Raw genomic sequence first — 14,444 nt, 5'->3', positions numbered from 1 at the left:
ATTCTAAATGGTCAGTAAGTACATGCACATTTCCAGAAATCATCAACAGTAATACAATCAAGGCACGGCATAGGACATGGAGCGCTCTGCAGTGGTGATTTATGACATCTGAATGTGCATCAGATGCCAACAAGATCATATTGTACAGCAATTTCGTCGGGTAACATGAATACAAAGCCAGCGAGAGGTGGTTAGAATGGGATGGGAGGCCAAGTCAGTGTAACCAATAGAGAGTCAGAGTCCCAAGTCTGGGAACAAACAGTCTGTCCCACAGTTGGGTAAAGAAAGTTGGTAGTCAACAAAGTATGCAGGAGTCATGAGGCAAATAGCAAAATGGACAATAAAAAAATTAAATATATAACAACTTGGGGCTAGCCGTTGTAAGTTCAGAGTCACTCGCACCAACAGTGTGTGTGTGCTGGAGGTGAGCGAAAGCTCGGGAGAGAGAGATGAGTGTGGTGGAGGTACCTGTACCAGGCAGGGGGAGACAGGCCAGGACAGACGGTGAACAGATTGCCAGGTGGAATCCAAGCAGCAGTGCAGCAGACATTGGGAGTAGGTGTCATACCCACTTGGGATAAGCTTTTATTTCTGGAGGCAGATTTCTTGTATAAAATGCCAGTGAATGGTCTTTGAACAGCAGGAGGGGGCTTCAGAGGACGCTTCAAAGACTCCTGACACTTGTTGGGCCCAAGGGTCTTTTATTTCACACCTTAGTGCTAATTGAATTTGTATCTGGACTGTCCTTGCAAGCCTGGGAGCCTTAACTCCATTTTATTTTTCTTCATGGCTTTCAAAATAGCATCAGACCAAACACTACTCACTCAGTTCCAGGTTGGAATGGTGTCCTCAGGTCTCTGCTGTTTGTTGGCTAGAGCACCCTCCACATAGCTTGGAAAAAGAAATGACATTGAAAGCAGTAATCTCTCCAGTTAATTTTGGTCAAAATTAGGTTGTAGGTTTAGAGTTTTGATTTGGAGCGAAGGCCATGCTGTGGAGGGTAGCATCCTGCATATGTACCTGCCGAAAAATCTAAGTTTATCTAACTCCAAATCTATCCTTTTGTAAAAAAAAAACATGTTCAAAAAAACGTTAAAAAAGGAAGACCCCGGCAGCTACATCGTTCAGCTTTTCTTATGGCGCTTCAAAGATGCTGGGCTCACCCGTGGGCTCTTGCCCACCACAGCAAGGACAGTGGGACGATATCTGCCATTCCCAACACAAAACAACATGGGATGAATGCATAGCATAGCTAATGCTCTTCCCAGATGAAGCACTGAAGGATGATGCCTGCTGCCCCAGACCTCAGTGCAGGGCCACAGATGAGCTACTGTCATGGGCCTACGACACAACGGGCCTACGACACATCGGCCCACATGGCCCGCATTGGGAACTCCCTCTCAGTGCTCATGCAAGCACAAAACAGAGTGCTCCAGTCAGAGCACGCAGACCTGGACCTCTGCAACCTGAATTACACATCTCTTCAAGCATTTGCATTCCTGACCAGAGAGCTAGGCAGACTGATATCCGCCCTTGTTGTGACTCGTTGCCAGGTCTGGCTCGCCCAAGCCCCAATGTCCGATGACTCCAGAGGGGCGCTGAGCAAGCTCCCAGTTGTCCCCGGACTGCTCTTCGGCCCCGCGGCTGAGCGGACCATTGAAAGTGGGAAACAACGCATTAAATATCAATAAAGTTTTAATGTTTCATCAATGAGAACATTTTCAGAATGTCGGCCCAGTTCCATCTCGCTCCATACTCTACCACCGGTGGCCACTGGGATTCCTCTCCTCACAATATTTAGTGGCGAGTGAAATTCCAACCGCATGCTTTAGATTGATACATCCAGTTAAACTAAGTTGACCACGTGTTCAGGATTGTGCGGGACTGTCCCTGGGCTACACCACAGCCCAGAAACCAGGAATCACAGTCATGGCAGATCGAGGCCTGACGCGCGTGAACATCCCCACTCTCACTCGGCTCAGCCCTACACAAGCCCTTGGTACTACCACCAGCCTAACACAGGTGCTCGCCAGCACCGGACGGCTATGCAGCCACCACCCCAACCCCCAAGAGGCCGTGGTCGTGACTAGCGCGCGACAAACCACACAAACAGGCATGGGGCAGAAACCGTTGGCCGATTTACCCAGCAGCACCTGACCTACTGGGCATCCCACTCCTCAGACCCATAAGTGGTTAGGACCATCTCACAAGGGTACAGGCTGCAGTTCCAACACTGGCCTCCACCATTCTCCACCATTCTCACCCGTAAAAGCTTGCACCCTCAACCAGGAGATTACGTCTCTCCTGGAGAAGGGCTCAATCACAAGAGTAAAAGCATCAGAACAGCAAGATGGCTTTTATGCAACCTATTTCATGGTTCCGAAGAAAGGCTTCTGTCCAGTTCTGGATATAAAACGGTTCAATGTTTTCCTAAAAGTTCTCCACTTTCACATGTTGTGGACGGTCAACTTTCTCCAGACCGTAGCCGCAGGGGAATGGTTCACGTCCTTGGACTTAAAAGATGCTTACTTTCACATTCCTGTGTTCGCCTTCCAAGGCCATGCATACCAGTTTGTGGTATTAGCCTTCAGGCTGACCCTGGCTCTGAACTTCTGCACTATGAGGACATGTATACCACCTCAGCTCGTGGACAGCATTCTTCTTCTTCTTCTAAAACAATTCCAGTTGAACGCATTGGTGAAGGCACAAACGTTCCAACAACTTATGGGCATGCTCGCGGTGGCCTCTGCAGTGACACCATTAGGCCTGCTTTCTTTAAGGCCACTACAAGTGTGGTTAAACGACCTCCACTTGGACCCCAAGGACAGAAACACCAAAACACAGGTGACAAGGGAATGCTAATCTGCTCTGCGGCCGTGGAGGAAGGTTGACGATTGAATATATCTCAACAACGACTGGAGAAGTGTTTAACAGACCACATCCTTATAATATATATTTCAATAAGCGCAACGTGACTGCAAGAGACAGGTTGGAACGTCTGAAACACGGGTCAAAAACATATTTTTTTTTATTAGTGAGGTTTGAATTTGTTGACAACATGCGGGACATGATTGTTTGGTTGCAGGACAAAAGGCCAAAATGCGGGACAGTCCCGCACAATCCTGAACACGTGGTCAACTTTGATACATCCAGTTAAACTATCTAAAGCATGCGGTTGGAATTTCACTCGCCACTAAATATTGTGAGGAGAGGAAGCCCAGTGGCCACCGGTGGTAGAGTATGGAGCGAGATGGAACTGGGCCGACATTCTGCAAATGTTCTCATCGATGAAACATTTAATATCAATAAAGTTTTGTTCCCAAAACAATAATCTGATGCAGATGTAGATTTTTGCATTGTTTAGAAGGAGTGCAAGGGCAAATGGAGTTCTTGCACATGGACACTTCACAGAGTAGGCGTTCCCTAACAGAAATATGCAAATACATGCTAAAACACGGCAATAACATGCTGACCAACCAATGCTGACCAACATGCTGAGATTTGCTAAATAAATTTACACATACATGTTATTCAATCATTGCACCCACACTGCTCGAGCGTCTGCGTGGCCAGGCGCTAAAATTGAAAGTCTGGCCTCTCCCATCACCTCATTGGTTTTTAGGAGAATATACACACATGGATGATTGAAAGATGAACTTAGGTCCACTCTCCGGTCGGTTGTAGTAATGCTCTAAAGTTGGTTGCCAACAGCCATATAAAGTCCAAAGAAGAAAAAGAAGCCTGAAGGAAGGAGCGATGATAAGAAACTAATTCGGTTTACCGTTTAAACTGTGGATTAATTGTTGAGTAGAGGAACTTGTGCATTTCAGGTAAAATAACAACCCAATGTTTATATACCAGGACAAATTAGCTAGCAACAGCAAGCTAGCTAGCTAAATTGCCATAAATGTTTAATGCTTTTAAACCTGTCCCCAAATTAATATAATTGGTTCAGTTTGTTTTGATATTTCAACCTGTGTGTCCTGATCGCTTCTGGTGTGGGTAAACAAAATCAACGTGCGCACGATGGCGGACAGCATGTAAGATTTTGCTAGCTTGTGCTTGGCTCTGCCCACCTCCTTGTTTGGTGAATTTTCACAAACCTGGTCCAGCAATTTCAGTCTTCTCAACGAGCTCATTGTCTGGAATGTTCTGCTGAATCTTCTCAGCGATCTCCCTGGGGTTCACTTTCAGGCCCTTTGATTTCATCATCTGAAACACAATAAATCCAAAACAATGACACTCCCATTTCATTCACCCACTAACTGCTCAAATTAAAGTTGAGCTGTTGATATTTAGGCTATTTGCAAAACCAGCTCAGAAAGACAGAGTTAGTGGGAAAGAGTTTGCAGGGACAGAGACAACACAAACGCATAACAAAACAGGTAACAAAAGAAGACAAAGTGGGTCCACACTTGAACCAAAAAAGTTGGTTTAAATTAACACACCCACCTACATTTCAGTTAGTTTATTTGATACCCTGCAGTATATCCTGTTATTTTATGTGTTTGTTTGTTCACCATGTCATCACTGTGCATGTGTTGTGTTCCTGTTGGTTCCACTTTTCTTGGCTGTTATTTACTTAACAAATAAGGAACTCAAAATACAGCTGTAGACAGAAGTCAAAGATCAAACATACAACCAATGTCTCTCTTGAGTTCTGCAAAATAGGAAAAGTCCAAGTTGCTTTTAATATGCTTGCAGTTAACCCCTAGTGATGTAACTGCCTACATCAACACCTTCTCATGAAACCAAGCCCATGCATATACAGTTTTACAAACTTGCAGGAGAGACAATAGTTCCAGTGTTAAGGGCTCAGCAGTAATTTTTTGAGTGTTTTGAGTGCAATAACTCTCACATCTCTCAGAACGTTTCTTTATAAGAGGCAGAGACTAGAAAATAACTGTGGAACAATATTAAACCTTATAATGAATATATACACTGCTCAAAAAAATAAAGGGAACACTTAAACACCACAATGTAACTCCTAGTCAATCACACTTCTGTGAAATCAAACTGTCCACTTAGGAAGCAACACTGATTGACAAATTTCACATGCTGTTGTGCAAATGGAATAGACAACAGATGGAAATTATAGGCAATTAGCAAGACACCCCCAATAAAGGAGTGGTTCTGCAGGTGGTGACCACAGACCACTTCTCAGTTCCTATGCTTCCTGGCTGATGTTTTGGTCACTTTTGAATGCTAGCGGTGCTTTCACTCTAGTGGTAGCATGAGACGGAGTCTACAACCCACACAAGTGGCTCAGGTAGTGCAGCTCATCCAGGATGGCACATCAATGCGAGCTGTGGCAAGAAGTTTTGCTGTGTCTGTCAGCGTAGTGTCCAGAGCATGGAGGCGCTACCAGGAGAGGCCAGTACATCATGAGACGTGGAGGAGGCCATAGGAGGGCAACAACCCAGCAGCAGGACCGCTATCTCCGCCTTTGTGCAAGGAGGAGCAGGAGGAGCACTGCCAGAGCCCTGCAAAATGACCTCCAGCAAGCCACAAATGTGCATGTGTCTGCTCAAACGGTCAGAAACAGACTCCATGAGGGTGGTATGAGGGCCCGACGTCCACAGGTGGGGGTTGTGCTTACAGCCCAACACAGTGCAGGACGTTTGGCATTTGCCAGAGAACACCAAGATTGGCAAATTCGCCACTGGCGCCCTGTGCTCTTCACAGATGAAAGCAGGTTCACACTGAGTCTGGAGACGCCGTGGAGAACGTTCTGCTGCCTGCAACATCCTCCAGCATGACCGGTTTGGCGGTGGGTCAGTCATGGTGTGGGGTGGCATTTCCATGTGCTCGCCAGAGGTAGCCTGACTGCCATTAGGTACCGAGATGAGATCCTCAGACCCCTTGTGAGACCATATGCTGGTGCAGTTGGCCCTGGGTTCCTCCTAATGCAAGACCTCATGTGGCTGGAGTGTGTCAGCAGTTCCTGCAAGAGGAAGGCATTGATGCTATGGACTGGCCCGCCCGTTCCCCAGACCTGAATCCAATTGAGCACATCATGTCTCGCTCCATCCACCAGACTGTCCAGGAGTTGGCGGATGCTCTAGTCCAGGTCTGGGAGGAGATCCCTCAGGAGACCATCCGCCACCTCATCAGGAGCATGCCCAGGCGTTGTAGGGAGGTCATACAGGCACTACTGAGCCTCATTTTGACTTGTTTTAAGGACATTACATCAAAGTTGGATGTGCCTGTAGTGTGGTTTTACACTTTAATTTTGAGTGTGACTCCAAATCCAGATCTCCATGGGTTGATAAATTTGATTTCCATTGATAATTTGTGTGATATTGTTGTCAGCACATTCAACTCTGTAAAGAAAAAAGTATTTAATAAGAATATCTCATTCATCAGATCTAGGATGTGTTATTTTAGTGTTCCCTTTATTCTTTTGAACAGTGTGTGTGTGTATATGTGTGTATATATATATATATATATATATATATATATATATATATATAAATAAATGTAGTCATGACCCTATAAATGTAGTGGGGGAGGGGTATTATTGCCCTTCCCCTTCTATTAATACAACATAAGCATAATCAATTATTATAATCCATCAAACATTTGGTGCAGCACCTATCATGACCCCAAGTTGACCCCATAATTCTCCAGGCTGAATCAGGGCAATGTCCCCAAATTAACCATCAATTAACCATAAATATTCCAAATAAACGCTATTTAAATCTATAAAGAAAGTTTGTCACAGAAAATAGATGATTCGCAGTATGGGCCAGATGAGATGGTCATTACCACTAAGTAAATTAATAGGGACATTTTAGGTGCCAGAATTTTATATCCCATCAAAGGTGTAACAACGTTTTATATGCATTATTAGAATGATCCACTCTCACATATGCGTTATTTGTACTGAGCACCGAGACAAGCAGTGAAAAAAAAAATACTTAACAAAAAAGGTTAACGTGAGGGGTTTTCGAACATGAGGTTATCGTGCCCCGTAGATTCAGTTAACCGGTTTAGCGGAGTATGCCACCTGGCAGCAATAGTAATTGACCTACATGACAGCTACTTGACAAGACCATTAGGCTTTTTTGAGGGGGAGGGGGAGACCTTAAAATGTGACTAGTTTCAGGAAATTTGGCGTATGTCGCACGTCACTACTTCGCAGGGGCAGCACTTGAACATCATTTTTTTTTTTTATCAAAATGCATATTTTTGGGCAGAAATGCTTTCTGCAACATGTGAACTTTCATGTGCCTTAATAACAAACTTGGATTACATCCATAAATAATTGTTAAATTAAGAACCTAGTTGGTTTAGCCATGTAAAAATACAGGAACCTTCCAAATAACGATGATTGCCCGATGATAACGATGATTAGTTTAGATTGGTCTGCCACGTAGCTTGCTTCTGTCTATAAAGTGGGCTGTTCAGTATGTTTTGACAGCCCTTTCTACAGTGCCGTTTTTGAAAGATATAACATTAGCCATCGAGAACTACAAAAGTTGCTACTTTTCTCAACAACATTAATGCCCTGAACTTAGCAGGCGCTATCGACAGATCAGTAAGAAGAAGTGATGGGCTACTTTCTGCACACGCCACGGTCAGTGTGAACCGGAGTGACTTGACACAACGATGTACACTACCATTCAAAACTTTGGGGTCACTTAGAAATGTCCTTTTTCTTGTCCATTAAAATAATATTAAATTGATCCGAAATAGAGTGTAGACATTGTTAAATGTTGTAAATGACTGACTATTGTAGCTGGAAATGGCATATTTTTTTATGGAATGTCTACATGGGTGTACACAGGCCCATTATCAGCAACCGTCACTACTGTGTTCCAATGGCACGTTGTGTTAGCTAATCCAGGTTTATCCTTTTAAAAGACTAAATGATCATTCAAAAACCCCTTTGCAATTATGTTAGCACAGCTGAAAACTCTTGTGCTGATTAAACGGGCAGCAGGTAGCCTCGTGGTTAGAGTGAAAGGTTGCAAGATCGAATACCCGAGCTGACAAGGTAAAAATCTGTCTTTCTGCCCCTGAACAAGGCAGTTAACCCACTGTTCCTAGGACATAATTGAAAATAAGAATTTGCTCTTAACTGACCTGCCTAGTTAATTAACTTCTTTGGGATCGGTGTCCCATCCACAGGATGGTTGCGCTATCGTAGGCTAACGTGATTAGCAAGAGGTTGTAAGTAACAAGAAAATTTCCCAGGACATAGACATCTGATATTGGCAGAAAGCTTAAATTCTTGTTAATATAACTGCACTGTCCAATATACAGTAGCTATTACAGTGAAAGAATACCATGCTATTGTTCGAGGAGTGCACAGTTTTGAACATAGAATGTTATTAATAAAACAAATTAGGCGCATTTGGGCAGTCTTGATATAAAATGTTGAACAGAAATGCCATGGTTCATTGGATCAGTCTAAAATGTTGCACACACACTGCTGCCACCTAGTGGCCAACATCTCAATTGCGGCTGGGCTGGAATAATACATTATGGACTGTCTCTTGCATTTCAAAGATGATGGTACAAAAAAATACAAAATAACATGTTTTTTTTGTAATATCTTTTACCAGATCTATTGTGTTATATTCTCTTACATTCCTTTCACATTTCCACAAACTTTAAAGTGTTTCCTTTCAAATGGTACCAATAATATGCATATCCTTGCTTCAGGGCAGTTAGATTTGGGTATGTAATTTTAGGTGAAATTTGTGGGTTCGATTACAGACTCACATGGAATAGCCTTAATTTCTCTACTCTACAAGAGTAGACTGACGAGTTTCAGAAGAAAGTTATTTGTTTCTGGCCATTGAGCCTGTAATCGAACCCACAAATGCTGATGCGTCAGATACTCAACTAGTCTAAATAAGGCCAGTTTTATTGCTTATTTTTACAAAAATGTTTTAACCTTTATTTAATGGACAAAATAAATGTGCTTTTCTTTCAAAAACATGGACATTTCTAAGTGACCCCAAACATTTGAACAGTGTAGCTACAAAACGGAGTTAAATGGTTCCAGTCAGCAGTGAATCGTTCATCCATGTATACGGGTAAGAGTCTAGCTACATTTTCCAGATATACGTTTCTAATTTTGTCAGAAAGTCATTTTTATTGCAAGTTAAAGCGAACTGTTAGTGAGCTAGCAAACGTTCGCTTACTGGCTCGCTAGCTAACGTTACATGTATGATCTGTGTAGTAGAATTATTCGAATTAGAAATCCATTTGCTAGTTATAGCCTAATGTTAGCTAACATTGAACCTAGTTTGTTAGCTTTAGCTACCTGCAGATTCCTACTACAGCTATGAGAATGTTTCTATTGGTATGAGGGTTCTGCCGGTTCATTGTTTAGCTAGCTAGCAGCTACATGTCTAAACAAAAGACTCCACAGCCAGATTATTACATGACCCATAAAATTAGCAAGTGTGTCTGGGGGTGATTATGGCCATTGATTGTATTTCATGAACATGTGTCAATAGTGACCCATCCACTTGTGGGTGAGGGGTGGTTATAGCATTTCCTTCATATGACCCATCAATTTAAACAAGTGTGTCAGGTAAGCGTTGTCTAATAACAATCAAATAATTATCTGGACACGTTCTGTTTTCGATATTGCTACTAGGCAAGTACTATCACTGTACTGTTTACACCTTCTGTATCCTGTGCATGTGACAAATAAACATAGATTTTATTTGATATAGCGTGTTTACCACATGTGAATCCTTAAAGAGATGGTTGGGCTAAGGCTTAAGAGGGTGTGAACGATACTGAATGGGCATAGACAAGCTCTCCAGTAGGTGTACCAAAATGTTCAAGGGCCATTTTCTCAAAAGTGGGGTTACAAGTTTATCAACATTCAAAGCAGAATTACTTTCCCATTGTTCCTCAACTGCAGTGTATGATATGCAATTTCCTAGCTCCGAGTCTCTACTTTTATCCAATGTAAAAACAATTAAAAATGTTGCTACATAAGACCGAATCGAGGCGATCGGTCACAAAGGTTGAATAGACCTTTATCTTTTCCCCGTAAAAACACATGGTTGTGTGAAACGTGGGATTTTGTCATTAATGCAAAAACATGCCTTTTGTCTAATGTTAGTAGCTGGCCTGGTCAAGGATGTATCATGCAATATTGGCAAACTTGACATATGACAGACCAAGTGTAACACAATTCAGGTGGAGGTTTAATGCATATTTCTGGTGTCCAAGTAAATCTATTTAAAAAAAATACCATTGGTTGTTGGATATAAAGTCTAAGATCTTTGATAGGCTGCTGCGGAATTTGTTACAGGAAATAATCACTCCCAGCTGGTTAGGTTAGCATATCTAATAGGAACAGCTAACATGTAGCGTTTTATCACATGCAACTACATTCATGATTTGAATTGGCTGATGTGCATTTTGAGACTGAGAAACAAGCTTCAAAGAGAATAAAATCCATCAGTATTATTGTACCACCTGGGCCATGGCCATAGCGCTGTTACACTGGTAGTCCCCAAATTTGGCCTGCTGGTTGGGGGTGACGGCCAGGGGAGGGTTCTCCAGGTCAGGCCAGGCCTCCCGGATGGCCTCACCAAAGATCTCCTGAAGACGCTGGTTGATGTTCATCATGGTCTTACTGCGCTGGCTCCTCTCTTCCTGCAGACTCTGGGGAGGGAGGACAGACAGAGAGCACTTCAATACAACGTATAGGGGACAACCTACTCAGGACCTACTCAGTCTCTCTCCTCCTACAGGCTCTTTGGGGGAAACTTGGAACAACTTATAGAGAGTGGGCGGGAGGGTAGCCTAGTGGTTAGAGCGTTGGACTAGTAACCGGAAGGTTGCAAGTTCAAATTCCCGAGCTGACAAGGTACAAATCTGTCGTTCTGCCCCTGAACAGGCAGTTAACCCATTGTTTCTAGGCCGTCATTGAAAATAAGAATTTGTTCTTTATTTTACTAGGCAAGTCAGTTAAGGTAAAATAAATAAAAAAATAAAGTCTCTAGCTCTCTCTCAAGCGGACATAACAGGTGAAACAAAGCATCTAGTCACCTCCTGTATGTGAATGAATAAGAATGAATGAATCTCCAAACATTAATGTACCCAGAGGGGAGTGTGGAAATACTTATGCAAGTGATCACTCACCCTTTTGAGGATGTTGAGGCGGTATTTGAGCTTGGTATTCTCCTCTCTCAGCCCATCCAGGTGTGAGGACAAGCCCAGGCTCTGTGGGTTCTTCAGGCTCTCGATCTCAGCAGTCAGGGAATTGATCTCCTGCTCCTAGACAGACGAAGGGTTCACGGTCAATAAAATGTCCTGCCTCTACACCTATACTCGGTCTACGAAAACCGCACAAATGCAGGATTGGTTGAGGTACAGTGTGCAATGACATTCAAGACTTTGACTCAAAACTCATAAACTAAGCTACTGACATCAGCACAGATTGAGGAAATCACATGATCCCACACCCGTCAGAACAAAACTGAAAGCTTCAGCTAGCTAGCTAAATTAGCTAATAACTGTCCCTCAACGTTAGAGTATGTTATGATTGATAGTTATCAGGAAATGTCTAGCTGGGAAGGGCAGTACAATGAATCCGTTCCTGCATTATCAACCTGAGTAACAGCTGACCTGTCAGTCTTTGCAGTAACAATTAAACTGAATACAGCTTGCTAGAATACAACAAAGATAACACTTAGCTGGCATCCGCCTTCACACGTTTTTCACAAGTCAGCTAGCAAGCTGCCGCAATGTTTAGCTGGCTAGCTAGCTGGCTTAGTTGCCACATTACGTCAAACAAGTCCACGTTAGCGTAGCTACCAACATTTTCTTAATTTCAGCACATTATTGCAAACCAAGAGGTATTTGTAAAGTGTAAGAGCTGACCTGCTGTTGAAGTCGGGACGAGTATTCAGCCACAGGATCTCCCATTTTCGGTTAAAATAAATAAATAACGTTAGAAACACGCTAATGTACTGTTCTAACTAAATGTGTTTCTGAACCTAGATGAGGCCGAGGCTCAATGACGTAAAATTTCGGAAATTCCATTTACCGCCCTCGTTGGGGTGCCCAAGGTACTACCACTGACGAAAGGTACTACAGACAAAGTTATGCTTTAACTTTCATAAAACATAGCAACAAACAGTGGTGTAAAGTACTTAAGTAGTACTTTAAAGTATTTTTACCTACCGAAGTATTTTTACCTTTACCGAAGTTGTTTTTTTAGGTATCTTTTTCTTTACTAAAGAAAATAATCTACTTTTTACTCAGTACAATTTCCCTCACACCCAAAAGTACAGGAAAGTGGTACAATTCACTCACGTATCAAGAGAACATCCCTGGTCATCCCTACTGCCTCTGATATGGAGTACTCACTAAACACAAATGCTTTGTTTGTAAATGATGTCTGCTGTTGTAGTGTGCCCCTGGCTATCCATAAATTAAAAATGTTTCAAATGTACCATCTGATATTATAAGCAATTTGAAAGGATTTACTTTTGATATTTAAGTATATTTTTGCAATGACATTTACTTTTGATACTTAAGTATATTTAAAAGCAAATACTTTTAGACTTTTACTCAAGTAGTATTCTTCTGGGTGACTCAGTTTTACTTGAGACATTTTTTCCATGAAGGTAATCTTACTTTTTCTCAAGAATGACAATTGGGTACTTTTTCCACCACATCAACAATGTTAAGTTGTTACTTTAAGCATTTTCTTGGTCAAAACTTTTGTAAAAAATGCAATGCTCTGCAAATTTCTTTCAAAATTGACATTGAATACACCACAGACACACAAAACAGAGGAGAAAGCACAGGCAAGAGTAGAACAAAAAAAAAACTTGTTTTACTTGTTGTGAAACTACAAAACATTTTTGTGCTGGTGAAATATTTACAATTCAGGTTGACGGGTACAGTGTCCATGATAAAATTCACAGCTTTCAGGAGTCTCACGAGAAAGGAAACAAACACCACACACCCAAATCAGAAAGTGCAATAAATACATTTCTCAAATCATTTCCATACACATACCAGGTTCTTTGCCATCCTTAATACAACAGATTAAAACTTTATAATAATTAAAACAAAAATGCACTTGAACTTCAAAACAAGAATTATATCACATCCTACATGACGACAAATCATTCAATGCTACCAGCTTCAGGTCCTGACAGTGATGGTTTTTGATGACTTGAAGTAAGACTTACTTAATCGTTAATTTCTGATTATATTGACCACTTCTGTCAAAACACACATGCTGGGTGGTGTTATAATAGTACATTTAAGCATTTAGATCCAAGTTACAAACCATCTAGTCAATCATGGCTAGCTTCAGTTAATCACATATAGATAGCACTGTTCCATCCACACTGAAATCCAATAAGAAGTCTTAATATAAGACCTCTGATTGGTTTACTCTCTCTACACTGGAGTAAATCATGATTTAAAAAAAAGTAAACAGTTCACATTCAAATGCAAACAGTACACGTTATTTGAGGCAACAAAAAGTAGTGTTATCTGTTTTTGGATGGTGACCACATTTTCGCCTCAGGTTAAAATCATAATAATCTAAAAAAGGCACACTCTCCAAAGGATCCATTCACAGTATGCAGTTCATGTAGAATAAATTGCTGTGCCATGAATAGTGACTTTCCTTTACAGTGGTGAAGTGCAACATTGTACAGTTTGTAAAATTGTGAACGGATAGAAATGGTCCAAACTAAAAAAACTTTTTGTAACACCTTATACATACACAAAAGTATGTGGACACCCCTTCAAATTAGTGAATTCGGTTATTTCAGCCACACCCGTTGCTGACAGGCGTATAAAATTGAGCACACAGCAATCTACATAGAAAAACAGCTGTGACTTTCAGCGTGCATGCCACCTTTCCAACAAGTCAGTTTGTCACATTTCTGCCCTGCTAGAGCTGCCCCAGTCAACTATAAGTGCCGTTATTGAGAAGTGTAAACGTCTAAGAGCCCAAACGGCTAAGCCGCCAAGTGGTAGAATACAAGCTCACAGAACCGCGTAAAAATCTTGTTCTCGGATGCAACACTAACTACAGAGTTCCAAACTGCCTCAAAGTAACGTCAACACAAGAACTGATGAATCACGCTTCACCTTTAATTTGATTTTTTAACCTTTATTTAACTTGGCAAGTCAATTAAGAACACATTCTTATTTTCAATGACGGCCTAGGAACAGTTGGTCCAACACTAACTGCCTTGTTCAGGGACAGAACGACCTTGTCAGCTTGGGGATTCGATCTTGCAACCTTTCGGTTACAAGTCCAACGCTCTAACCACTAGGCTACCTGCCGCCCCATCTGGCAGTCCGACGGACTATGCGGCAGGTAGCCTAGTGGTTATTGTTGGACTTGTAACCAAAAGGTTGCAAGATCGAGCCCCAAGCTGACAAGGTAAAAATCTGTCGTTCTGCCCCTGAACAAGGAAGTTAACCCATTG

The 14,444-nt window shown here is 42.0% G+C and overlaps 1 protein-coding gene across 2 annotated transcripts in view; it reads right to left on the bottom strand.

The window, feature by feature from the left end:
• Positions 1-12,033, bottom strand: part of rars1 (arginyl-tRNA synthetase 1) — a 29,995-nt gene extending 17,962 nt beyond the window's left edge. The window contains exons 1-4 of one of the 2 annotated variants that reach the window (XM_021618001.2): positions 11,863-12,033; positions 11,122-11,256; positions 10,453-10,641; positions 4,104-4,212 (exon numbers count right to left, since the gene is read on the bottom strand). In XM_021618001.2, the coding sequence (XP_021473676.2) occupies positions 4,104-4,212; positions 10,453-10,641; positions 11,122-11,256; positions 11,863-11,907 (478 nt within the window). In that variant the 5' untranslated portion in view covers positions 11,908-12,033. Of the gene's footprint in view, positions 1-4,103; positions 4,213-10,452; positions 10,642-11,121; positions 11,257-11,607; positions 11,629-11,862 lie in introns of those variants that run through there. The other variant, XM_036990026.1, reaches the window with a different exon arrangement.
• Positions 12,034-14,444: the final 2,411 nt, after the last annotated feature.

The sequence above is a fragment of the Oncorhynchus mykiss genome, chromosome 10 (assembly GCF_013265735.2).
Source record: "Oncorhynchus mykiss isolate Arlee chromosome 10, USDA_OmykA_1.1, whole genome shotgun sequence".
NCBI lineage: Eukaryota > Metazoa > Chordata > Actinopteri > Salmoniformes > Salmonidae > Oncorhynchus > Oncorhynchus mykiss.
Note: the sequence above shows the minus strand (reverse complement) of the source record. Positions and strands in the feature narration are given on the sequence as shown.